At 41.1% G+C, this 26,576-nt stretch overlaps 1 protein-coding gene across 5 annotated transcripts in view; it reads right to left on the reverse strand.

Annotated features, from left to right (window-relative positions):
* Nucleotides 1-3,459: 3,459 nt before the first annotated feature.
* Nucleotides 3,460-26,576, reverse strand: part of CEP192 (centrosomal protein 192) — a 161,769-nt gene continuing 138,652 nt past the window's right edge. For all 5 annotated transcript variants that reach the window (XM_066246799.1, XM_066246797.1, XM_066246800.1 and 2 more), the window contains 9 exons: nucleotides 22,925-23,030; nucleotides 22,300-22,507; nucleotides 19,894-19,973; nucleotides 18,784-18,879; nucleotides 15,854-15,973; nucleotides 15,283-15,407; nucleotides 12,416-12,545; nucleotides 11,540-11,598; nucleotides 3,460-3,895 (listed from right to left, as the gene is read on the reverse strand). In XM_066246799.1, the coding sequence (XP_066102896.1) occupies nucleotides 3,757-3,895; nucleotides 11,540-11,598; nucleotides 12,416-12,545; nucleotides 15,283-15,407; nucleotides 15,854-15,973; nucleotides 18,784-18,879; nucleotides 19,894-19,973; nucleotides 22,300-22,507; nucleotides 22,925-23,030 (1,063 nt within the window). In that variant the 3' untranslated portion in view covers nucleotides 3,460-3,756. The remainder of the gene's footprint in view (nucleotides 3,896-11,539; nucleotides 11,599-12,415; nucleotides 12,546-15,282; nucleotides 15,408-15,853; nucleotides 15,974-18,783; nucleotides 18,880-19,893; nucleotides 19,974-22,299; nucleotides 22,508-22,924; nucleotides 23,031-26,576) is intronic.

Below are 26,576 nucleotides of genomic sequence, written 5' to 3' on the forward strand. Positions count from 1 at the left end.
GCACACGGAAAAAGACTTAGAGCAGCGCCTGGGCAACGTGGAAGTGTGCTGCCAGGGCCAGCCCTCCCAGGTGTGAGGGAGCAAGAGGCCACACCCACAAACCAGGAATGGGAGGGCCAGTACCATGAAAGGAAGTGCCGCCTGAAGCAAGGGACTGGGACTGAGCACATGCCCCTGAAGATCAACAGGCACCAGCTGTGGAGCGATTTGCTGGCAGCAAGATGCATTAAAGCAAAATGACATTCTGCTTTCATTGTGGAGGCAGCTGTCTCCGGAGCAGTAGTTCTTATTTTTGCCAAAAGATGGCAGCAAAGTCTGTAAAATCTAGGCGAGGGGACTGGCTCTGGCTATTTGCCTGACTGGGGGGAGGCCAAGGGCCCCAAGAAACAGGGGTCCTGGGGGACAGGAGGCTTCACGTTGAAATAACCATTTATTGGTCCTCCCGCAATGTCCAACACGTTCTGGACTTGATGGACACAGGTGCAGACTCTTCTTTTGTTTTTTGGCAAACCAGACCTGTTCTGGGGACCCTTGGCGACCATAGAGGGCTATGGGGGACACTAGATACAGATCCGCAAGACAACAGTGACGGTGGGGATTGGCAGACTGTCTCCTAGGGCATACAAGGTTTATATAGCCCCTATTACCAAATACATCCTGGACATGGATGCACTAGCCTGGCTGGCTGTGAGCACCACCCAGGGAGAATTCAGAAATAAACCCATGCCTTTATGGTCAATTAATATTTGACAAAGGAGGCAATAATATACAATAGAGTAAAGACAGTCTCTTTAATAAATGATGTTGGGAAAATTGGATAGGCACATGAAAAAATAAATAAAGCTAGACCATCAATTTACACCATTCACAAAAATAAACTCAAAATGGATAAAAGACTTAAATGTAAGTCGTGAAACCATAAAAATCTTGGAAGAAAAATCTTGGCAGTAAAGTCTCCAATATCTCTCACAGTAATTAATTTGTCGACACAGCTCCACAGGCAAGTGAAATAAAGGACAAAACAAACAAATGGAACTATAGCAAACTAAAAGGTTTTTGCAAAGCAAAAAAAACCATTAACAAAATAAAAAGACAACCCACACTATGGGAGAACATATTTGCCAATATATCTGATAAAGGGTTAATAAACCAAAATTTATAAAAACTCTTAAAACTCGCCTGATCTGTGGTGGTGCAGTGGATAGTGTCAACCTGGGAACGCTGAAGTCGCCAGTTCAAAACCCTGGGCTTGCCTGGTCAAAGCACGTATGAGAGTTGATTCTTTCTGCTCCTCTCCCTTCTCTCTCTCTCTCTCTGTGTCTCTCTCTAAAAAAACAGAATGAAGTTAAAAATAAAATAAAATATATCTTAAAAAAATAAAAATAAAAAACTCTAAAACTCAGCATCAGGAAGTTAAAGAACCCAATTAAAAACTGGGCAAAGGAACTGAATAGAAACTTCTCCGAAGAGGACATATAAGCATATGAAAAAATGTTCAACATCACTAATCATCAGAGAAATGCAAAAAAACACAATTAGATAGCATCTCACACCTTTCAGAATGGCTGTTTAACAAATCAACACCGAAGTGCTGGCAAGTGTGGAGAAAAGGGAACCCTCCTGCACTGCTGGTGGGAATGCAGATTGGTGCAGCCTCTGTGGAAAACAGTATGGAGATTCCTCAAAAAATTAAAAATGGAACTGCCATTTGACCCACCTATCCCACTTTTAGGAATATATGCTAAGAATCCCAAAACACAGACTCAAAAGAAGAAATGCACCCCCATGTTTATTGCAGCATTGTTTACAATAGCCAAAATCTGGAAACAGCCCTAATGTCCGTCAGTGGACGAGTGTATTAAAAAGCTGTGGTACATATACACACAATGAAATACCATGCAGCCATAAAGAAGGAAATCTTACCTTTTGCAATGGCATGGATGGACCTGGAGATTATTATGCTAAGTGAAATAAATGAGGCAGAGAAAAACAAATATATGATCTCTCTTACATATGGAATCTAATGGACATGGAGATCTGAGGAACAGAATAGAGGCAGAGGCGGGGACACAGGGATCAGAGGGACAGCTGTCAGAGGGGAGGGGGATGAAGGGATGAGATAAGAGGTAAAAGGAATTGTGAAATTATAAATACATAACACAGAGATACAGATAACAGGATAGCAAACCCCAGAGGGAAGGGGGGAGGGAGTCCGGGGGAGAAGGGGAAAGGGGGTGTAATGGTGGGCATGTTGTTGGGGGGTGAGATGTTATATTGAGTGGGACACTTGAATTCATGTTAACACAATAAATTTAAATTTTTAATTAAAAATAATGTTAAAAAACATGAAGGCACCTCAACTGATGTACAATATTTAGAATTGGAGGACAGTATTAGTGAAACCAACTCTGAGTTTTCACCAATTGTGTTTCTAAGCAAAAGAAAAATGAGGTGGAAGAGAAAAAAGAATTTTTCTATCTCAAGCTCACAATCATTGGTTTTAAACTGCTACTGGGTATAAGTCATCTAGGCAGGGATTTACCAATGCCGTCGTGGTCTTCCTGCTCCATCAATAATATCCCACTGTGATCACCCCAACCTCAGCACACAAAGCTCACAATCTGGGATTGGTACTCCAAAGGCGACGCTGCTAGTTGAGGCTCAGACATCTTTATCAGGAGACTTACTAATAATGGTTAAGAAGCTATTAATAATCGTATCCCTCCTGGGTAAATCTAGGTAACCATGTCACCTTCTCTACCTCACCCGTCCCACAGCTCAAGATATCACAAAAGAGCTTTTCTGTCTGCTCAGTGACTCACCGCTCTGACCTCACTGCTATCTGCAGAGCCTCTCCCTTTTAATTTATTGCTTTTAGAAAGACAAAAAGAAATGGAGGAGGAGAGGGAGGGAGGGAGGGAGGGAGAGAGAGAGAGAGAGAGAGAGAGAACGGAAAGGAGGGAGGGAGAGAAAGAAAGAGAGAGGGAAAGGGAAGGAGGGAGAGAGGCATTCATTCGTTGTTCCACTTAGTTGTGCATTCACTGGTGGCTTCCCGTATGTGCCGACCCCAGCATTGAACCAGCAATCTTGGTGCTTCAGGACGACGCTCTGACAGGGATAACCAGCCAGGGCTGCAGAGGCCCCTTCTAGGGCCAGATTATGGAGTTGTCTCATCTGGATTTATTTACAATAAATGCTATCTTAAAATACATCAACCTCTCCAATGTATTTACATAGAATATAAAGATTTTTCCCACTCTGGAAGAAAACAATTTCATTAAAAGTAAACTCTCCTTTCTCTGGGCAATTAGCTGAAGGACAGAAGAAAGGAGAAGGAATTTGTCAGGGGAAAGGAAACTATGTAATGGAAGAGAAAAATCACAGAACAGACCCAGGCGCTTGAAAATACAAATAAAGGAATGTTCTGATTTCTGTATGACATCATATAAAAAAGACAAGTTCAGTGAAAACAACTTTATTTCTGGACATACCACATTAAAATATAAGCCATATTTATTCAGAATATCATAATCAATGCAAAAATAGAACCCTCTTCTCCCCTGTACAAATAAAGAATAATACCGAAGGCTAGAACATGGTATTTTAGTCAGGTCTTCAGTATTAGAGTCTCAAAACAATAACTACTGTTTACATATCTGACTTATCCTACAAAATATATACAAAAGAATTGCAGTGTACAAAAATGAAGAAATTACCAAAATATAATTTATGCCATTTACTTTACACAAAATATAGTTAATATTTTTCAAAAGCTTCACCAATTAGTCGAATAGCTACACTCTTGCCTTCATCTGTTTGAGTAATAAGCAAAGCTTCAAATCTGCCCACAGACTTGGGTCTGAACCGCACAGGCATGTTGATGTAATGCTGGGCTCTGCAAAGAGAAGGGAAAATGTCAGCAGCCTGATGCTAAGGCAGCAAACAAGTCACCGGCCCCAGGTAAGCACAGTGCCTGGCTGAGAGCTCAGGTTTTTTGATGGAAGAACCTAGTCTAGTTACACCCAACCTAAACTTATTTCCCATTTCTTTGATGTTATTATTTAATACAAATGTGGCGCAAAGGAAAGACAGATCTAAACTCTGCATGTGTATCTTGGCTAACCAATCAGAACAGGAAGAGGAAAGCAGGGTGGGTTCTGACCCGTGATGCATGGGGCTTCACAATCCTTCTGCAAAAGCCTGTCCACCTAGACAGGAGAGGCGCACCCTACACATCCTGACCTCCACCTCGGAGGAACAGAAACTGTCACACGCCCAGCATTAACAGGACTGGATAGCTTTTGCTCCAAAATTCATATGAAACTCTTATTAAAAACCTTCTTGAAAGATTATTTCGGAGGGAACTGAGGCAGGTAAGGAGTGCCCTATGTTTAAATGTAGTACACTGGCAGGTTTGTTTCTGTTCATAAAGTTAGATCCCAAGAGCTTCAAACAAACACATTTATTCTCATGGTGAATGTGACTATGTACACTTGATCACAGCCCGTGATGTTATCTACTTTTAGTCAACCATTTTTAGGTGAAAACTTCTAGCTTTTAGCCCTCCCCCAGAGGGGAGGTGCTGCATCCCATTAGTCTCACCTCAGAGCTACATGATTCGAAGTTCAGCAATCAGGACTGATACATGCTTTTGTTTCCAATGGCTAGAAATTTAGGAAATAGTTTAAGTATTCCAAAGCCCTTTTCCTAAATGTAGCTGATAATCAGACAAAAACTTATAGTATGTGTGTCCATATATATTTAAAGTCTTGGTTATTTTCTCCAAATGAATTAATACCTTATTTCCCCCAAGTCAAAACTAATGTACCTTTAAAAAAAATAGTACCTAGTCCATGGCATTGACAAACTACAATTTTCTCTTTCACGTTATCATTTTAATTCTCAGAATAATGTTGTACAATATGCCACCTTACATAGACAAAAGAGAAGTGGTTGCCAAGGGAGGGGGTGGGAGAAGGGGAGTTAAGGGGACAAGTACATGGTGACAGAAAATGATTTGACTTTGGGTGATGGGCACACAATGCAATGAACGGTTCAAATGCTATAGAAATGTTCACCTGAAACCTATGTATTGTTATGGACAAATGTCACGCCATTAAATTTAGTTTCTACAATAATTAATTAATTCTCCAGACAGAAGAGGCCAAGAGTGCATGCATGTCAAGATTTGTATGTCCTTTACCAGTGTGTGATGGTCAGGGGACAGGGATGGTGGAGGAGGGTACAGAGGTGTAAGTGATGAACAAAGACTTGACTTGGGCTGGTAACTATACAATACAGTGTACAGAGATGTTTTGTAGCATTGGGCTCCTGAAACTTGAATAATTTTGTTAACAAGTGTCACCTCAATAAATTCAATTACTTAAAAAAAAGTTTGCTAACTTAAGAGGCTTTAAAATTTATGAATTACTAAAAGTAATTATCCAAAATAAATTTCTGGAAGATACCATTATTAACAAATTTCAAAATGGAATAAAAAACTTCTATATACAACTAAGGAAGTTTTTGAAAAACATTATGATGCACATCTATCATCTACTTGAGATTTACACATACTTTGAATAAAGTGAAGTGCAATTTTAATAAGAACCATGAAGTGGAATACAGCTATAGAACACTACCAGTAAGATGGACATTTTAAAAAAGTCATCTTGTACTATTATTAAAAACTGCTTTAATCTCTGTCTGTCTACACACAAAAGGTAATAATAGTAAAGTATGCTGAACCCAGTGGAGTGGTCTAGTTCAAAATCTTTTGCTAGCTAATGACTAATTTTATAGCAAAGCACACAAAAGCATGGACACATCAGGCAAGCAAAGAGGCCCTCATGGAAGTACACTCTAAACTGCCTGGTTCACTACATGCTCCCACAGACATTTAAAGGGCTTATCAGAAACTATAAATTACATAAACCATAATTCTTTTTAATTTAAAAGGAATACTTTACGTAGGAAAAACCTAACACACTAGCATAGCCAACGTACCATCATTATCCAAGAAAAACATTGAAGAGTAACAAATCGCTGGTTCCTGTGTGTGAGTGAAAAGTACCAACAGCTCAACTACAGTGTTGTTCCCTGCCTGTAACTTTGTGAGAACTGTCCTTCCCTCTCAGATCACAGGGCAGGGTCTGTCAGCTCGGAGGCTGCGGACGACCAGGACCCAGGATGTGGTGTGCACGGAGACCTAGCCACAGGGGAGGAGAAACACAGGAGTTCTCACTTCTCAACAGATAGAGACTTGAATACAAGAGGTTAACAGAATGATTCTTTTCAGGGCTAAGGGGAAACATGAACAAACTCTTCTCAAAAAGATGTGAAGGGGACGGGCACCTGTGTAAAGAATAGTTCACATGCTATGGACATGTACCCTTGAAATTTCTGGGACCCTATGGACCAATGTCACCTTGTTAAATTTAATTTCTAAATTAAAATAATAAAATAGAGCCCAAAACAAAACATTTACAAAATACTTAATGCTTCCTTTTCCTTTCTTTGTAATCCATCACTAAGTGGGTTAAACACCCCAGCATATATCCATGCTCATACACCTCTGCATCAGCCAAAACCCGTGGGACTTCTGGAGGGAAACCCCTGCCTCCTCATGCTGCAGTCCAAGTACATCCCACAAGGTAAGTGCTGCTTCTGTGTGTCAATCCTGACTCAGCACGTCTGAGCCTACTGAAAGCAGCCCCCTCGGGCCCCACAACAGCGTTGGGAAAGGTACGTCTCTGTAAGGCCATTATTACCTCATGTGCCCTACAAAGGACTCACGTCACATTATTACTTTGAAGTGGACAGTTAAGGTCACAGAGCAGTGTTCTAATAAAAAACAATGTAATTAATGAAAGGCAGGGAATTGTTTCTCAAGATTTTCAGAAGAGATTTTATTTCATCTGTCAAAACAAGCTAATTGCTGCTCTCAACTAGCAGTTATATTTCATGAGCCTTTGTCCAAAGTCAAAGTGTCTAAAATTTGGGACATACACAAGAACACTCAACACATGTAATAAGAACAGCATCCACTATTTTAGTTTTGTGGTAAAAATTCTCAAGTGAGATTCTTCTCCAAAACTGAAAGTCATTCTTATGTATAAAGAAACTAACTTTTCTACCTTCCTTTATGTAAAATTTAAGCCTATGGATGCATCAAGAAACAAGTTTTCTATAACCTACAACTTACTTCATTTGGTTAAACATATCCGAGTTAGTACTTTACACATAAGATTTTCTTATTCTTATCAAATTTATATTGAGTTGCTGCTGAAATTTGTAACATTACATATTTATCTGAAGTTCTATAATGACAGTTAATATGGATGAAAACCTGGAAACTCATCGTGCTCAGAATAAACAGCTGCCACTAATGAAGCCTAAAATTATTTATCTTCAAAGCATAATATTTAAAAATATTTTAAAGTAATATGTTCAAAGGGTATAAAACAAACAATATGTGTCTTGTGGTGCTACTTTAAATGCTAGCTTAAGTAAATTGCTCCAATTTTGCTGAAATTAAGAATATTTTCTCATGTTTCCAAATTCTTTAAAAAAAAATCTTTCCCACTGATTTGAGAGAATGAGAAAGGAAGAGAAAGAGGAAGAAAGAGAGGAAGAAGGTGGGAAGTAGAGGAGAGAGAGGGAGATGGAAGGAAAGGAAGACAGGGAGACAGGAAAGAGGAGGGAGAGGGGAATGAGGAGCAGAGGGGGAAGGGGAAGGGGAAGGAGAAGGGGAGAGGGAAGAGGAGGGAGAGGGGGAAAGGGAGGGAGAGGGGGAAGGGGAGGGAGAGGGGGAAGGGGAGGGAGAGGGGGAAGGGGAGGGAGAGAGAAGCATCAACTTGTGATTCCACCCAGTTGTGCATTCATTGGTCACTTGTACGTGCCCTGACAGGGGATTGAAACGGTAACCTTAGCACACTGGGATGCTCAATCCACTGAGCCACCCTGCCAAGGTCTGTTTCAGGTCATGTTTAGATCCTATTAACATGACCTAGGTTTAAAAAAAAAGCTTAAAATTTTCTAGCACTGGAATGGTAATGTTAAGTCAACAATTTCAACTCTTTAAAAATGTCTACTTTCCTATGGCTAGCAATGAACACATGTCACATTTCAAAATTGTTTTTAAAAAAATAAGTTGAAGCTGGCCCTGGTGGCTTGAGTGAGTTGGCCCCAGATGCTAAAGATGGCTCAGTGGACTCCATCTCAGGCGCTAAAAACAGCTCAGTTGTTGAACAACGCCCTAGATGGGCAGAGCACTGCCCCATAGGGGGCCTGCTGGGTGGATCCCAGTCAGTGTGCATGCAGGGAGTCTGTCTCTGCCTCCCCTCAATTAATTAAATAAATACTGAAACTAAGCAAAATGCCAACTCATTTATAAAAATTGAGTTTCTCATTAAAAATTTTTCATCATATCTATAAGACTGAAGTCAGGACGAACATGAAAAAGAGGAAGAGCAGTGGTAGCAGCTCCTTCTATTGAGATAATTATTAAATCTAGAAAAAAACACTGGTTTGTTAAAATTTTTAGGTGACAAAAAAATAAAGATGCCTAATATGAAAATAATTTGACATTTTAATTGCCAAAATTATACCCAATTTTGCGTAATGTCAGTATTCTACGAATTCATAATACCTCAGGGACAACTACCGTAACTATAGGAGCACTGCCACGCCCAGTTCTCCCGACAGCCCTCTCACTCATTCCTTCTTGGTCCTACACTCCACGTTAGGAACAGACTCTGCTGCTTGGAACACTTACAATGGAATAAGTTTAGGTTCTTTTTTGCAAATTAAGCAAAGAATATAACATCAAAAGAGAATTTAAAACCATGATGTATTCAATGATAAAAGTTGGAAAATAAATGTTTAACTCCAGGTGTTTTGACTATTTCTTCCTCTAGCCCAGGCGTAGTCAACCTTTTTATACCTACGCCCACTTTTGTACCTCTGTTAGTAGTAAAATTTTCTAACCACCCACCAGTTTCACAGTAATAGTGATTTATAAATTAGGGAAGTAACTTTACTTTATAAAATTTATAAAGCAGAGTTACAGCAAGTTAAAGCATATAATAATAATTACTTATCAAGTACTTTATGTCGGATTTTCGCTAAGTTTGGCAGAATAAATCTTTATAAAACAACTTACTATAGTTAAATCTATTTTTTTATTTATACTTTGGTTGCTCCGCTACCACCCACCATGAAAGCAGGAATGCCCACTAGTGGGCGGTAGGAACCAGGTTGACTACCACTGCTTTAGCCTTAAGATAATAGTGACATAACAGCTTAACGCCTGTTTTAAATAACGTTTCTTTACCAAAACTATAAATGAGCTGAATGCTCATCTTTTTTTTTTTTTTAAAAGGAGGTACAAGGTTGTTCAAGGAAATGCAAAGAAAAAGAACTGTAGGATTTCCTAAAACTTTTTAAAGCTTCAGAAAAAAAACAAAACCCCACCATCTTTTTATATAAGAACTCCTTGAAACAAAAATCTGAAGCCCTCCAGGAAGTTCTGCCAGGTGTGTGCTAGTTTACACAGAAGGACTCCACCCACTATACTTTGTGTTTTGAAATACACAAACTGCATAAAGCTGGTTTAAGATCAGGAATGTGAACCAGACAGAGAATAAAGGGAAGCTGAATTAATAATGCAATTATGATGTAGTTCAAACTCAGATAATAAAAGTGTTCAGGATTGATCATTTACTCAGTATCTATTTGTACTCAGATACTAAAAAGTTACAATTAGGAATTTAAATGATTTATTTTTAAATAAACTAATTGCTTCTACAGTTACGTCACTATGTATTTAACTGTACGAACCCATTATAATACACTAGTATAACATTACTGATCTTGAACCAGTCAAGGTAAACAAACCTTCAATAACTGAAGGGGCCCAGAGACTTCTGGGAAAAAGAACTCTGTCAGAGCAGAGAAGCTTTCCAGCTTCTCTTGGGTTTAGTAGTCTTTTAAAATTTGGCCTTTCTCTTCTACACAGTTACTGAAAGGATTAAATGGGAAAGCACCAATAGGAAACCATGAGCTTATATCAAAATCTCTGGAGTTAGTCTTGCCAGATCCTGCCACTACGGCCAACTTAAAGAAGGACTTTATTAATGATGCAGACGATACCATCGTCATGACCGGGAACTAACACTCACACATCTCTATGTACTCCTCTTACAATTATATGCTATCAGGAGCACTATCATCTCCACTTTACCAGTTAGGAAACTGAGGCTTAGAGAAATTAAGTCTATGATAATTTTGGAGATGTATTCATCGTTGAATTTGCAGTTTGCCTCCCGGAGAGGCAAAGGAAGTACTTATCTTCAAGTACATCAAGAGCATGTCTTATAGCACCTAGGTTGGGGAAGGGGTGGTGAGAGATGAAAAAATGGAAAGAAAAGATAAGAGATGAGGGAAATGGGCCTCGCAAGTCCAGTGCCCAGATGTCCATATAAGACATCCTGTCCTAGAGCACAGCACTGTGGGCTTAGTAACCTAGTAAAGACAGTCCCAGAATGTTTGCTGAGTGTTCTGAGCGTTCAAGAAATGTAACATGTTTTGGGGAGAGTCTTCTCATGCTATAATGAAAGATCTTATAATTAAGTGATTTAATTAAAGGTGAAGAAAAAATTACTCTTCAGTATCAAGTCCAATAAAACTTAACAGGGACAAACAAGTTTCATATTACAACTTAAATGAACTTCAAGTGGAAAAAAAAAACTTTGCAAGAACAATAAGAAAAGGAGGACCTGCCTGACCTGTGGTGGCGCAGTGGATAAAGCGTTGACCTGGAAATGCTGAGGTCACCGGTTCGAAACCCTGGGCTTGCCTGGTCAAGGCACATATGGGAGTTGATGCTTCCAGCTCCTCCCCCCTTCTCTCTCTCTGTCTCTTTCTCCTCTCTCTCTCTCTCTCTCTCTCTCTCCCCCTCTCCTCTCTAAAAATGAATAAATAAAATTAAAAAAGGATAAAAAAAAAAACTTTCACTTGCCAGAATTCACTCTCTAAAAAAACTATTGAAAAAAAAAAAAAAAAAAAAAAAAGAAAAGGAGGACCTGATTTAAGAATAATATAGGGTATTTGAAGAATGACAAATGAAAAATACCCTAATGCAAGTTTCCCTAATTAATCTTGAAAATTAAGTTTTGTCCAAATTAGTGAAAATTTAACCCCCTGATTCTCAGCATAGTGAATGAAGCGGGAATTATTCTAAAGTTAATCACAAAATAATTAAGGTTCTATGTATTTATGTAGCTGGCACAATACTGGGTGACAGAAATCATACGTGAACTTTGGGTTGCTACACCTTCAAGTACACTAGTGGTCAGTCATGAAATGTCTTCTCTTCTCCAATTTAAGAAGACCCACGTGTTCACTGCTCTGTGGTGCTGGTGAGGAAGATGAGGAGCTGCGACAGAGGGAGCCTCACATATCCTGACTCCCAAGAGAAGTCCTGATGTTCCAAAAACAAATTCCTAAATGAGAACATTTTGATTTAGGATAAACTCACCTCAAAGAATATTTTGAATGCTTGATGTAAAAGGGCTCTCTGGGACTTAAAAACTTCAGCTGCAATTTAACAGGAAACACTTTATGAAGTGATGCAAGTTCGGTATTTGAACATATATCTACATTTTAAAATTTAAGATAGCCAGAGAATTAGGTAGTACAATAAATGCTCATAAAAACACATAAAAGAAAATTTTAATACGCACTTACTTTAGTTTTGACTAGAGTAAACGTTATGCAGAAGTAAGTTGGTCTGATAGTACAGAACAAAGAGGAAAAATAAAAAATATAAAAAACAAGTGCTAGTTTTGATTTTTAGGAAAGGGTCGTGAACTTTCCATGAGTTTCTTTTCAAATATGGTATTTAAGGCATTAAAAAAACTAACTCATGGCCCTGGCTGGTTGGCTCAGCGGTAGAGCGTCGGCCTGGTGTGCGGGGGACCTGGGTTCGATTCCCGGCCAGGGCACATAGGAGAAGCGCCTATTTGCTTCTCCACCCCCACCTCCTCCTTCCTCTCTGTCTCTCTCTTCCCCTCCCGCAGCTAAGGCTCCATTGGAGCAAAGATGGCCCGGGCGCTGGGGATGGCTCCTTGGCCTCTGCCCCAGGCGCTAGAGTGGCTCTGGTCTCGGCAGAGTGACGCCCCGGAGGGGCAGAGCATCGCCCCCTGGTGGGTGTGCTGGGTGGATCCCGGTCGGGCGCATGCGGGAGTCTGACTGTCTCTCCCCGTTTCCAGCTTCAGGAAAAAAAAAACAAAAAACTAACTCATTATTACAACTTAAAAATCTACAACATAAGCTTTTAATTATTAGCAAAATGTTTATCAAATAGTTGAATACATTTACTTTTCTAAAACCCACTGTAGTACTTCCAACTTACCGAGTGTGTAATAAAAGATTTATTTCGCAAATTGACTTTTAACGTCCTTGATTCCCCAACTCTAGTTGGTGGAAACCGATACACATCTTCTGGGGCATAAACTCCACGGTGGGTCAAGTCAAGCTGTCTGCTTTGGAAACAGTTTCAAAGTCATCTATTTAAAATCATAGTAATTTCAACTATTTAGATATATTAAATAATGAAGTAATGCTTTAATTTGTTTTCCCCTACAACTCACTTAAGAAATAGTTTTGTAAGGGCCATTTCACTAAGTTGTCTAAAGATAAAACGCTGGCAGCAGGAGCCCTCTTAGAGAGTGCCGAGTTCGCCAGGATGGCAGCACCGCCTCTGCCCTCTCACTAACGCCGACTCTCCACTCACTGCAAACCCAGTTTTCAAGGCGGTCCTTTCACCTTAGTTGTTTCACTGCCTACGCACAGTGCAGTGCACTGATCACCTTCATTTTCTCCAGGAACGGACTAGCCTGCGAGCATGACACAGCTCTGCCTCTTGGTAACATGTGGCAGCAGGGACCACTTCCTCGCCTGGCTTCCAAACTCCACGCTGCTGACTTTCATTTCCCTGGCCACTTGTCAGTCTGTGCGGGCTCATCTCTACTCCCTCGACTCCAAGGCTCTGTCCCACGAGGCTCGCCCTGGACATCCTTACCTGCTCACACGACACACTCCTAGTAATCCCATCTCAGGATCCAGAGACCTCACATTTATGTGACTCCCAGATTTGTTTCTCAGCTCAGACTGAGCATCTGAGCACCATATGCAATCACCTCACAATTACCACCTACGGCTCCACAAATACAGAATAAGCTGGTGATCTTTCTCCTCAAACCTGATTCTCCATCTTATTTCCTGTCCAGGGGAACAGTACCTGGGAGTTGCCCTTGACCCCCTTCTTCCTCATGCCCCTGATCCAATTCATCACTGAGTCCCTCAAATTTCCTTCCTATAAATCTCAAGTATCCATTGCCCATCATCTTCCTTGACACATCTTGGCCCTGAACTGCCAAACACCCTCTGACTGGTTTCACCATAGGTACTCTTGCCTCCTTCTAACTGGTCCACTTCTAGCCAGAAGGACTTCTCTGTAATATGCGAACCCGATCATGGCATCAACAGTTTCCAGCAGTTTTCCAGACAACCGCTGAAGCACAAGGCCCTGAGTGGTCTGCACTCTGCCCCTCACCCTCTCTAGACTCACCTCACCTCACATCACCCTCTCTGCTCTGCTCTAGGCCCGTGGGCTGCTTTCGTTCCATAAGAGCCGACCATCCCCATCATCCTGGTCACGCACCTAGGTCCTTTCCACTCATTCTCAACTTAAAGGTCCCATTGTAGGGAGGTTCCTTCCACATATGGTTTTCCACATTTCCATTTATTTCCTTCCTGTCCTTTCCACAGGCTGGAATCAAGCTTGTTAGTGTGATTACTTGTGATGTGGCTCCTCCTCCACAAGGGGGAGTCAGTGGAGGCAAGGACACAGGCATTTTGCATATGTCTTACTGCCACTGCCCAGAATACAGTGAGCAGGAGATGAGCGGATGAGTACTGGGCATAGCGTGTGATGAGTACACATGCTCTTTAAATTTTAAAGCACTCTGATTTCTTACAAAGTGCATTATGTACTGCTAATAGAAATAAATGACATTTATATTGAATTCAGCAGATATTTAACATTCTTACAATCATCTTCCTCCAGAACTTAGACCTAAATATTAATTAATTAAAGATTATTAGAAATATTTCATTAGATAAAATACTTAAATATACTGCTCACAAAAATTAGGGGATATTTCAAAATGAATATAAAGCTATAAAATATCCCCGAATTTTTTGAGCAGTATATTATCATTAAAGTTGTATAAGTTGCTCGTATAAAATACACTTTCATAGATTAAAAAAAAACACCTTTTAAGAATGTAAAATGGCATACCACTTTATAAAAAGTACTCTGCAGTTTATTTAAAAGTTAAATGTATGCTTGTCATATGACCCAGCAATTCTACTCTTAGGTACTTATACCCACCCACTAAAAATAAAAAACTATGTTTAGCCCTGACCGGTTGGCTCAGTGGTAGAGCGTTGGCCTGGCGTGCAGGAGTCCTGGGTTCGATTCCTGGCCAGGGCACACAGGAGAAGCGCCCATCTGCTTCTCCACCCCCCCCCTTCTTTTCTGTCTCTCTCTTCCCCTCCCGCAGCCAAGGCTCCATTGGAGCAAAGTTGGCCCGGGTGCTGAGCATGGCTCCATGGCCTCTGTCTCAGGCGCTAGAATGGCTCTGGTTGCAACAGAGCATTGCCCCCTAGTGGGATTGGCTGATGGATCCTGGTCAGATGCATGCAGGAGTCTGTCTGCCTCCCTCTCACTCCAGAAAAATAATAAATAAAAAAGTATGTCCGCAAAAATACACACACAATAATGTTCATGGCACCTTCATTCATAATGGCTTCGAATTAGAAGCCACCCAAATATCAACAGGTAAATAAATTATAATAAGCTCACAGAATGAAAAACTAAACAATAAAAAAGAAAACTATAGATATACTCATCAACATGAATGAATCCCCAAAAATATGTTAAGTGAAAGAAGCCATATGGAAAGAGTATACATGCATATGAACAAAGCTACCCTATGGCAATAGACTAGAACAGAACAAACCCTGGGGTGAGGGCGAGGGCTGACTGCAAAGGGACACGGCAGAACGGGCTAGGGGGCAGACAAACAGCCTTTACCTTCACTGGAGTGGTAGTGACACACGTCAACATATAGGCAGGGTCAGTGAACACTTTACTGAATAAATTACATCTCAAGTACTGAAGAAAAGTTTTTAGGAATGATAAAAGCAACATACCTAGGTATGAGGGCAGAAGCTTCTTCTGATACAGCTTGTCTTTGAGGCTTAACTAAATTATCTATTTTAATAAGAGTATTTGTAGAAATGCATGAATTTTCAAGCTCTTTTTCTGCTTTGACACTCTGTATATATATATATATATATAAAAAATCACATGGTTGGAGAGAAGAAAAATAGTTTAGGAAAATACATTTACCTTTTTGAATTCTACTATTTCCTTCACAATTTTTTAAAAGAAGATGTATGATTTTTAAATTCTCTAAATCACAAACCCTACACTTTCCACTGTTCAGTTTCTTAAACACACACACACACACACACACACACACACACACACACACACTCTTATGTAATCAAGTCAAACACAGACTTCATAAAGCCAAACCCAGACCTCAAACATGCCAATCAATAAAGATAAATGAGAAAATTAAGCTAGGCTATACAGCAGAATTAATGAAATTAAAATACCAGGAAAATATTCTGCATTTTCAGGCCAGTTTTTCATGTCAGATTCACTTGGTGTTTTAACCCACACACACAATTTATTTAAATTTAGTGTAATACTCACTTGTCCACAGAGTTGAAATCTCAAGGTATGCTTCATATGAGGCTCTTTAAGGGGGTGACATTCAACATCCCAAAACTGGGCATAATCCCCTTTATCTCTGGGCAAAAATGTGATGGAGACCTACAAAACAACACACCCCAGAAAGAAGTTTGGACACCGAACCTTACACATATGTAGCTAGATTACCAATTCAAAATGGTGGTATGAACAATTAAAGGAAAAAATATTTTTGCATTGACTAGTTTAGCCACTAATTAAAAAATAATTTGGACAATCCTATTTTTATTGGGCTAGCTAATGCAAAAAATTCTACAGCTGTCAAATTTAAGATCTAAATGAGGACAGTCCACCTGCAGACACATAATCCAGTCCTTCAATGCAATTCTTTTTTTTTTTTTTTACAGAGAGAGAGACAGATAGATAGGGACAGACAGACAGGAATAGAGAGAGATGAGAAGCATCAATGATCAGTTTTTCCTTGCAACACCTTAGTTGTTCATTGATTGCTTTCTCATATGTGCCTTGACCGCGGGGCTACAGCAGACCGAGTAACCCCTCGCTCGAGCCAGCGACCTTGGGCTCAAGCTGGTGAACTTTGCTCAAGCCAGATGAGCCCGCACTCAAGCTGGCGACCTCAGAGTCTCAAACCTGGGTCTTCTGCATCCCAGTCTGACACTCTATCCACTGCGCCAATGCCTGGTCAGGCAGGAAGTTGTAATATTCAAAAACAGTATTTTATAAAGTTTACCAGTTGTTAAAAGCTTTCTTTATCCAAGAATTCAGTGTTAAAAATACTGACTACTAGTTAGGGTGACAATCAGAATTTGAGCCTGGATTTAACATGAAAACACTTAAAGTGACCTAATTTCCGTTACTATTGTGTAGCCAGCAAGTCGCAGAGATTGTAGGCAAAGGTAGAATACTGCTGAGGAGACGAGAGCATCAAGAGTAGAAGTTACACTGTTGTTTTTTTTTGTTTGTTTGTTTTTTCATTTTTCTGAAGCTGGAAACAGGGAGAGACAGTCAGACAGACTTCCACATGCGCCCGACCGGGATCCACCCGGCACGCCCACCAGGGGGCGATGCTCTGCCCACCAGGGGGCGATGCTCTGCCCATCCTGGGCGTCGCCATGTTGCGACCAGAGCCACTCTAGCGCCTGAGGCAGAGGCCAAGGAGCCATCACCAGCGCCCGGGTCATCTTTGCTCCAATGGAGCCTTGGCTGCGGGAGGGGAAGAGAGAGACAGAGAGGAAAGCGCGGCGGAGGGGTGGAGAAGCAAATGGGCGCTTCTCCTGTGTGCCCTGGCCGGGAATCGAACCCGGGTCCTCCGCACGCTAGGCCGACGCTCTACGGAGTTACACTGTTAAAGATGACAGGGACACTGAGAACAGGAAAGAAACCAACCATGTCCTAGATGATGAAAATACACATTTTACCAGGGACTATCTGGTCAGTACCATGTTATTAGTCAAATTTTACTTAAGACTTCCTTCCAACAACAAAAATTAAAAAGGAAAGAAAACCTAGTATTACTTCACATTACACTGAAGGAACATAATGGAAACTGTAACATTCATCAGCTCATTTAATCCCATATCAAACTGACCAATGTTTCAAAAAATTGTGTAATCCTTTAGTCTAAGAATTAGGTTGTAACTAACTTTCCCCTACTATTAGTATTATTTTCCGTGACAGAAAGACGAGGACAGACAGACAGCAAGGGAGAGAGATGATTAACTCATAGTTTTGTCACTTTTGTTGTTCACTGACTGCTTCTCATACGTGCCTTGACTGGGGGACTGAAGCTAGTCAGTGACTCATTGCTCAAGCCAGTGACCTTGGGTTCAGGCCAGTGACCTTCAGCTTCAAGCCAGTGACCCTTGGGCTCAAGCCAGCAACCTTGGGATCATGTTAATGATCCCACGGCTCAAGCTGGCAACCCTGCACTCAAGCTCGTGAGCCTGTACTCAAGCTGGATGAGTCCACACTCAAGCTGGTGACTTTGGGTGTTTGAACTGCCCCACCACCAGTCAGGCTAAAACACTATTATTTATATGTATCAGTAATTGAGCTATTTGGTAATACTTCTCAAAATGGTTCCAGAAAGGTGTGCCTTGCTCCCCCCACCCCACCTTAAATGAAGAAATCAGACCTAGAATTCACTTGACAAATGTGATTTGACAATATACAAGGGTTTGGGCCAGTGAAGAAAACAAAAATCATGGAGGTTACACTTCTATGATAAGTACTGTGTGAAAAGAAATTCCTGGGAGACAATTTAGTCTTGCACCCTCATTTTTCTTTACTTACAGCTTTGCTGATATATAATTCATATACTCTACAGTTTACCCATCTCAACTACTTTGTTAGTGTATCTCTAGAACTATGCGACCATGACCACAAAATTACGGTATTTCCCCATGTAGAAGACACACCATTCCCAGAAAATTTGGGGTCTAAAAACTGAGTGTACCTTATACAGTGGTTGTAGATTTTTTTTTACTTGCATTTCCTGGTTTTTCACGCTTGATGAGGATTTGTATGAATTTTATGATGAATAAAACTTGAATTCAATAACTTTATGTAATACTTTTTTTTCTCCAAATTTTGGGCCCCCAAATTAAGGTGTCTCTTATACATGAGAGCGTCTTATACATAGGGAAATGTGGTACTGTCTGGATAAGAGCTGTTGAAGCATGCTCTAAGTCCTAGCAGCCTGCAGCCACTGAAGTGCTCATATCACAGCGTACATCAGTCACAGCACTAAGTATGGTGCTTTGGTTTGTTGTTTATAGAGAGCAAGACATTCTGCTGCAGGAAGCAACCCACTGCCTGTGCTGAGCCTCTTCTCCTGGGAGCCTGGCTGTGAACAGCACTGGTCTAGGCAAGGCAAACTACTCTCTGGCTATAAAAACAATGTCAAAACTCACCTTTTGGATTCCATGGCTTTCCATTATTCCAGAAATAGGAGAACATCTGAATGCTGCATAGGTAGCTCTAAAAACATCTCCACTTTCATCAACTCCCTGCAAAATAATCATTTAAACAATCAAATGAAAAAATGTAAAAGTTAATGGAACAATTCTGAGTGACACCCTTAACCTGTGTGGTTATCGAGGACACACAAACCCATCTTGTTGTGGACAAGGAGAACTCAACGACACTGTCGTCAGAGGAGGGTGCTGTCAGACTCGCCCCCACACCACCTCACACAACTGTCCTCCCTATGTCAGCAGCCAGTCCTCCCTGCCTACCGTGATCTTTAGAATGCTGTTCATGTTTAAGGACTTCCTTTTCTAAAGCAGATTCTGAAGAACCTGCTGAATGTGCATTTAATACCCTATGCAATCCCAGTTTATTTCTCTTCAGTAGGTACAGCATTATCTTTTGCACACATTTTGTCAATATTATGGTGCACAACTGTTACCCTCACACAAAATATACTGCTCACAAAAATTAGAGGATATTTCAAAATGAATATGAAGCTATAAAAAAATCCCTTAATTTCTGTGAGCCGTATACATGCCAAAAAGGCCATGGTGTTCTAAACAACACACATGACAACACATTCAATTCAGGCAGTGCCCTCCTGCAGTGTACAGTATGCCAACACTCAACAGCAAAGAGCATTCAGTTCTCTCTCCTGCACTAGCTCCCACTGGTGGAATGCATGCGACAGTACTCAGAAAATGGGTGAGAAAAATGTGCCTGTATGTGCACACACATACAATGCTCTATTCTATCACAGCCTTTTTATATATTTTTCAAAGTAAAGTTATTTCAGATAAAAATCAGGGCTGTAGGAGACAGCATTAAATGGAGCAAGAACATATTTTTAGAGTGATTCTCTAATTTGACTCTCAAAACCACTGTGAAAAAGACTGGGCAGGTATTAGCCCAACCTTTAGAGAAAATCAAATAAATGAATTAGTGGAACAAAAATCCAATAATCTCGACCTATATTCATAATTCAATTTTTAAAACACCCTACCTAGAGTTTAAACGTGGAAATAAATATACTCGCAGCAATTATTACTGACCTTGACATAAGGTGGAGCCAAGGATGACAGATACCATTTCACTTCTGTGTTACCGTGATTCTCAAGCTCCAAATAATTTCCTATAAGGAACACATGTATAACAACTCAGACTCTTGGAGAGCTAAGTAAACAAGCAGATTACTGTGATAATCACTGTGGTTACCTCATCATAGAGAAGAAATGCCATCACTAGATCCCTAGAGGAGTCTAATAGGAACAACAGGATTTTCTAACAAAATCACATCTGACAGGATCCTATTTTGGATTTAATCAAAGTGCAAAGCAAAGCTATCAAAAGGCTTAATTTTAAGCAAGGGAACAGTAAGGTGACTTATATTTTTAGGAAATGACTGGCTGCTGTGGAGAAGAGACTGCCAGGGGGCCCGAGGGAAAGGAGCCCGGTGAGAGGTCCCGGCAGTTCGGCTGAGGGATGGCACGGGAGGTGCCTGCATCAGGCTTGACCCGTGGCAACGGTAGGAAAAGCGGGGGGTCAGATGTGGGATTTATTTTGAAGACAGACTGCAAAGGACTAGCTAGTGGACTGGACAGAGAGGCAGGGAGGGGAAAGAGAGCAACTTCCAGGAATTGGGCTCAACCAAACGGGCAGACAGTGGTGCCGCTTACTGACTGATATAGGTGAGGCTGAAGCAGCAGAAGGTTTTGTGGGTAAAATAAGAGTTGTTTCTGTCAGATGCTCATGCAGAAGCTGAGCAGATGCTTGCTGTGCACATCTGGGGCCTCGGGAGAGCAGAGAGAAGAAAAGGAACACAGGCATGTCCAGGAAGAAGAGTCAGCAGCAGAACCTGAGAAGGGGTGTGGGAAGCAAAGGAAAACCAAGAGGGCTTCCAAGGAAGAGTGGGTGACAATGTTGAGAGATCAAATTAATAGACACCTAAGAGACCCGGATTTGGCGATGTGCTGCTTTTCAGTGACCTGGATAGCGGCGGGTTCAGAGCACGTTGGTGGTAGCAACTAACGGGTCTGAGGAAGGTGAGGCGGGAGCATAATTATTTCAATAGGAAGGAGTGTTGAGGAAGCCACGCTGCAGCAAGGCTGAGGAAGGCACTGCTTCCACAGGAGGAAGTAGAGTGCACTGTGTGCTGACGGAAATGTGTCAGCAAAGAGGGAAAGACTGCTGACACAGGAGAGAGAGTGCCGGAGGAAGTCCCTGAAAGGGCGGGAAGAGATGGGCCTAGGTTCCAAGCAAAAGAGTTCATCTGTGACGGAGCCAGAAGCCTTTCCTTTAGCCTGATGGCTTCTGTATTTTCAGTGACGTGTGAGGCAAAGTAAAGAGTTGGAAAGTGTGAGAGCAGGAGTGGGGAGGATGGGGAGTAGGAGCTTTAAGAAAGGAACTGCTAAAAACTCTTAGAGCTGGGTAAAGGACACATACTAAAAAGAGCTGGGAGAGATCCTAGTGTTGTTGATCTGAGAGCTGAGCTCAGTCAGTCAGTCAGAATGGTTTTCTTCAGGAATGTTCTGCTGCTTAGGAAGAGACATGGGGTAGGTAGACAGCTGGTTTTCACGAGGGCTGGGATATTGCCAGACAGAAATGTAGAGGGTAGAGGACACTAGGCAGTTAAGAATGCAAAGCAGCAATTACAATGACAGAACACAGAGTTCAAGAAGGGTTAGCAGAGAAGTGGGATGTGAATGCGGGGAGTGGGGAAGGCAGTCTGGTCAGCAGCCCAGAGGTCTGAACGAGGTCAGAGAACTGCTGTTGCCTCCTACAGGAAGTGATCTGGAAAGACAGAAACGTGACGGTCAGGAAGGGACAGGCTTGAGACTGAGAGTGAAAATACGGTATAGCTCTTGGTCACGACAAAATCCAAGAGGGGACCTTAAGAGTAGGAAACTGAGCTTGTGTGGAAGACAAAACCAGTGAAAGAGGCCAGGAGACAGAGGGCCAAGTGACAGATGGTCTCAAATTCCTTCTAATAGGTCTCACATACAATCCTAGTCCTTCAGACTGAGCCCAGAGAGGAGACACACACACACACTCTCTCTCTCTCTCTCTCTCTCTGTCTCTCTCTCGCTCGCAAAGACACAACAAAAAGTGACGAAGATGCCAGGCTCTACCAATTTCCTTTCTTCTTTAGCTATTAACCAACTGATTAGAATTCGATCCAAAGATCTAGTGAGAGTAGGGGAAGGATGGTTCTGAGCCAACAAAATGTAAGACTCCTGGAATACATAGCTTTGTTAAACACCTAGATTTAAATTTACAATTTTTAAGTTTCTCCAAATCCATCTCATCATTGAAATAACTGCCAATAACTACTTGATTCTGGCCTAAAATAAGGAGGTAATATTTGTACTTATCACTAACATATAATTAACCCGGAAAAAAGAGTATTACACTCAATATATCAGTAGGCATTTGAATTGAATAATCCTTAGAGACAGTACCTGAAGTTTCACCAGGTTCTGTTGGAGGAAAAGAAACAGTCTTAGTTCTTATCTCAACTTTTGTGGAAGGTGGTCTTTTCATTGGTTTTACCAGATAACTAGTTAAAGGCTCAGTAACTGAAGAAAACATTTCAAATTGGCTGGAAGCCAAACGAGTGAGAAGTCCTTTTTGAGTCAAGTCTTCTCGAATTTGAACACGCACAATTTTCTGAAAGGAGCCAAATACAGGGACAAGACACAAATGTAGCTACAATTTTTAAAGAATTCCTATTATTAAGTCATGATAGCAAAAAGAAATACAATACAAAACACTGATGAATTTAGAAATTAAAGCTTATTCAGATTTCAAAGCAAATCTTTGACTTTATCCCTTGTCTCAAACTCCCTTTTTTCAAAGCAGATTTTGCAAATCAATGGCTTCTCGGTCCCCCTCCATTTCTGCCCCCATCCAGGAGAGTCATGCAGATCACTAATAGAAAATCTCCACCCTAAATGCTGTATTTAAATAAGTCTAGTTAGACTATAAGACAAGACACCCTCCTCTGATTTCTGAAAGGATTACATTTCAGATACAATACAAATTATAGTAAGAGAAATGCTTCTCCAAAAAAAATTTAAAAAGTACCTTTTGTCCATCGTCACAGTGTATATAGATTAAACCACTCCATGGGAACATTGAGGGTTTTGTGGATGAGGAGGAATTCGGACTCACAAGAATTTGTAGCTTACTCCTTAAAAAAAGAATTTAATAATGAAAACCAAGAATGTCCTATACTTTAATAGCAATAACCACAGCAGTTATAAATACTGTCCTATCAATAACCAATCATTTCCTTATTGCTCAGAAAGAGTAGATAATGGAGATGAGCTCCCATACACACTGGAGTTTGCATCAACCCCAACTCAGAGGCTAATAAGTAACTAAGTAGCAAGAACCCATGAACCCAAGAGCAATCTCCTATGGAAATAGTCCATACCATAGAAATACCATTTGAAAAGCAATTCCAAATTAAAATTTCTAAAGCAGAAGACCAATACAAAAAAGCTCTGATTTACTTGGTAATGAAGAATAATACTGGTCCTGGCCAGCTGGCTCAGCGGTAGAGCATCGGCCCAGTGTGTAGAGGTCCCGGGTTGAATTCCTGGTCAGGGCACACATGAGAAGCGACCAGCGACCATCTGCTTCTCTATCCCTCACCCTCCCCTTCTCTCTTTCTCTCTCTCTCTATCCCTTCCACAGCCATGGCTCAAATGGTTTGACCAAGTCAGCACCAGACACCGAGGATGACTCCATGGCCTCGCCTCAGATGCTGAAATAGCTCAGTTGTCGAGTAACGGAGGAACTGCACCAGCTGGGCAGAGCATCGCCCTGTAAGGGCCTTGCTGGGTGGACTCTGGCCAAGGCGTATGCAGGAGTCTGTCTCTCTGCCTCCTTGCCTCTCAATTAAAAAAAAAAAAAGGAATGATACTGAAACAGTACAAAGAAGCATGACAGATGTGGAGAATACTGAAAGAAAAGGAAGATGAAAAATGAATGAAGACTGCTTCTTTTTTTTCAGTTGCTAAAATTTTCTGTGTTCATTGTTCTCTTCAAGAGCAATAGCATGTCAAAGAAGACTTAAATATGATGATATAGTCAGATTTGTGACTTATAAACAATCCTCTGTTACAAAAACTCTTTCAGTACACACGTCAAAAATGACAGAGAAAGCTTGGCCTGTGGTGGCAAACTGGACAGAGCATTGACCTGGAACACTGAAGTCGCCAGTTGGAAACACTGGGCTTGCCTGGTCAAGGCAGATACAACAAGCAAGCAATGAACTAAAGTGAAGCAACTATAAGCTGATACTTCTCACTAGTTCTTTTCCCCCCAACCCTCTATGCAGAATCAATAAGTAAAATCTTTGGGGGGAAAAATGGCAGAGAAAAAAATATTATTTTCTATTGCTAATAGCTAAACACATGGGACAATGGAAAAAGTTGTTTATAAACAACCTGTCCTGGCCTGGGCTGGTAGATCAGTTGACACAGGGTCGCCCTGGCATATAAACATCCCAGGTTCAATCCTGATCATGGCACACAGGAGAAGTGACCATATGCTTCCCCCCCTCACCCATTTCCTCTTCTTCCCCTCTTCCTCTCCCGGAGCCAGTGGCTTGATTGATTCAAGTGTGGCCCTGAGTGCTGAGGATAACTCCGTTGAAGAACATCAGCCTCAGGCAGTTGAAATAGCCTGATACTTGACCATTGGCCCAAGATGGGGCTGCCAGGTGGATCCTGGTTGGAGCACATGAGTGAGTCTGCCTCACTACCTATCCAGATCTTACCTAAAAATAAAAACCCCACAATAATCAAAACAGCATGGCATTGGCAGAATAAAAGTGACATACAGATCAATGGAACAGAATCGAAAGCCCAGAAATAAAGCCACATATATATGGACAAATAATCTTAGAAAAAGGAGCCAAAAACACACAATGGAGAAAAGAAAGCCTCTTCAATAAATGATGCTGGGAAAATTGGAAAGCTACACGCAAAAGAATGAAACTTGACTACACTTTGGCCCCCTGTACAAAAATTACTTCAAAATGAATCAGACCTAAATATAAGATCTGAAACAATAAATTACATAAAAGTAAACATAAGTACTAAACTCATGGACCTTGGCCACAGAGAACAATTTATGAATTTGACCCCAAAGACAAGGGAAGTAAAGGCAAAAATAAATGAATGGGACTATATCAAACTAAAAAGTTTCTGCACAGCAAAAGAAACTGACAAGAAAACAAATAGGCAGTCAACTAAATGAGAGATGATATTTGTAAACAACAGCTCTGATAAGGGGTTAATATCCAAAATAAATAAAGAACTCACAGAGCTCAGCAATAAACAAGTAAACAAACCAATTAAAATATGGGGAGAGGACCTGAATAGATACTTCTCCCAAGAAGACATACAAATGGCCAACAAATATGATATATGAAAGGATGTATATCTTCACTAGCTATTAGAGAAATGCAAATCAAAACTACAATGAGATACCACCTTACCCTCTGTTAGATTGGCTGTTATCAACAAGACAGATAATAACAAGTGTTGAAGATATTGTGGAGACAAAGAAACTTTCATTCACTGCTGGTGGGAATGTAAATTAATACAACTATTATGGAAGAAAGCATGGTGGTTCCTCAAAAAAGAATAGCCTGACCAGGGGGTGGCTCCGTGGATACAGTGTTGGGCTGGGATGTGGAGGACTCAGGTTTGAAACCCGGAGGTCATCACTGGCTTGAGCGAGGGTTCATCTGGCTTGAGTGCAGGGTTGCTGGCTTGATCATAGTCAGTGATCATGCCCAAAGGTTGCTGGCTTGAAGCCCAAGATCACAAGATTGAGCAAGGGGTCACTTGCTCTGCTGGAGTCCCCTGGTCAAAGCACGCATGTGAAAGCAATCAATGAACAACTAAAGTGCTGCAACAAAGAATTGATGCTTCTCATCTCTCTTCCTTCCTGCTGGTCTGTCCCTCTCTCTGTCTCTGTCTCTCTTGCTTAAAGGAAAAAAAAAATGAAGTGGTTACCAGGGAGAGGGGGATGTGAAGGTGAGGGGGGGAAGGTATAAAGAGGGACAAATATACAGGGATGGAAAATGACTTGACTTCGCATGATGGGTATACAACATAACCAACAGTTCCAATAATATAGAAACCTTTACCTGAGACCAGTGTTACTGTTATTGACCAATGTCACCCTGTTAAATTTAATTTTCTAAATAAAAAAAAACAAAAACAAAAAAAACACCTGTCCTATCATTTCCCTATATTTTCTTTTTTTTGAGGTGGGGTTGAAAAAGATAGAGAGAGAGAAAGGGACAGATAGGGACAAACAGGAAGAGAGAGAGATGAGAAGCATCAATTCTTCATTGCAGCTCCTTAGTTGTTCACGGACTGCTTTCTCATATGTGCCTTGATGGGGGTGGAGGGGGTGGCGCTACAGCAGAGCAAGTGAACCTTTGCTCAAGCCAATGACCTTGGGCTCAAGCCAGCAACCTTGGGCTTCAAACGAGTGACCTTCAGGCTCAAGCCAGTGACCATGGGGTCATGTCTATGATCCCACGCTCAAGCTGGCAACCCCTCGCTCAAGCTGATGAGCCCTCACTCAAGCAGGTGACTCTGGGGTTTCGAATCTAGATTCTCTGTGTCCCAGTCTGAAGTTATCCACTGCGCCACTGCCTGGTCAGGTTTTTTCCCTACATTTTCAACCATTAATTAGTAAATGTTAAATT

This window comes from Saccopteryx bilineata, chromosome 11 (genome assembly GCF_036850765.1).
Source record: "Saccopteryx bilineata isolate mSacBil1 chromosome 11, mSacBil1_pri_phased_curated, whole genome shotgun sequence".
Classification (NCBI taxonomy): domain Eukaryota; kingdom Metazoa; phylum Chordata; class Mammalia; order Chiroptera; family Emballonuridae; genus Saccopteryx; species Saccopteryx bilineata.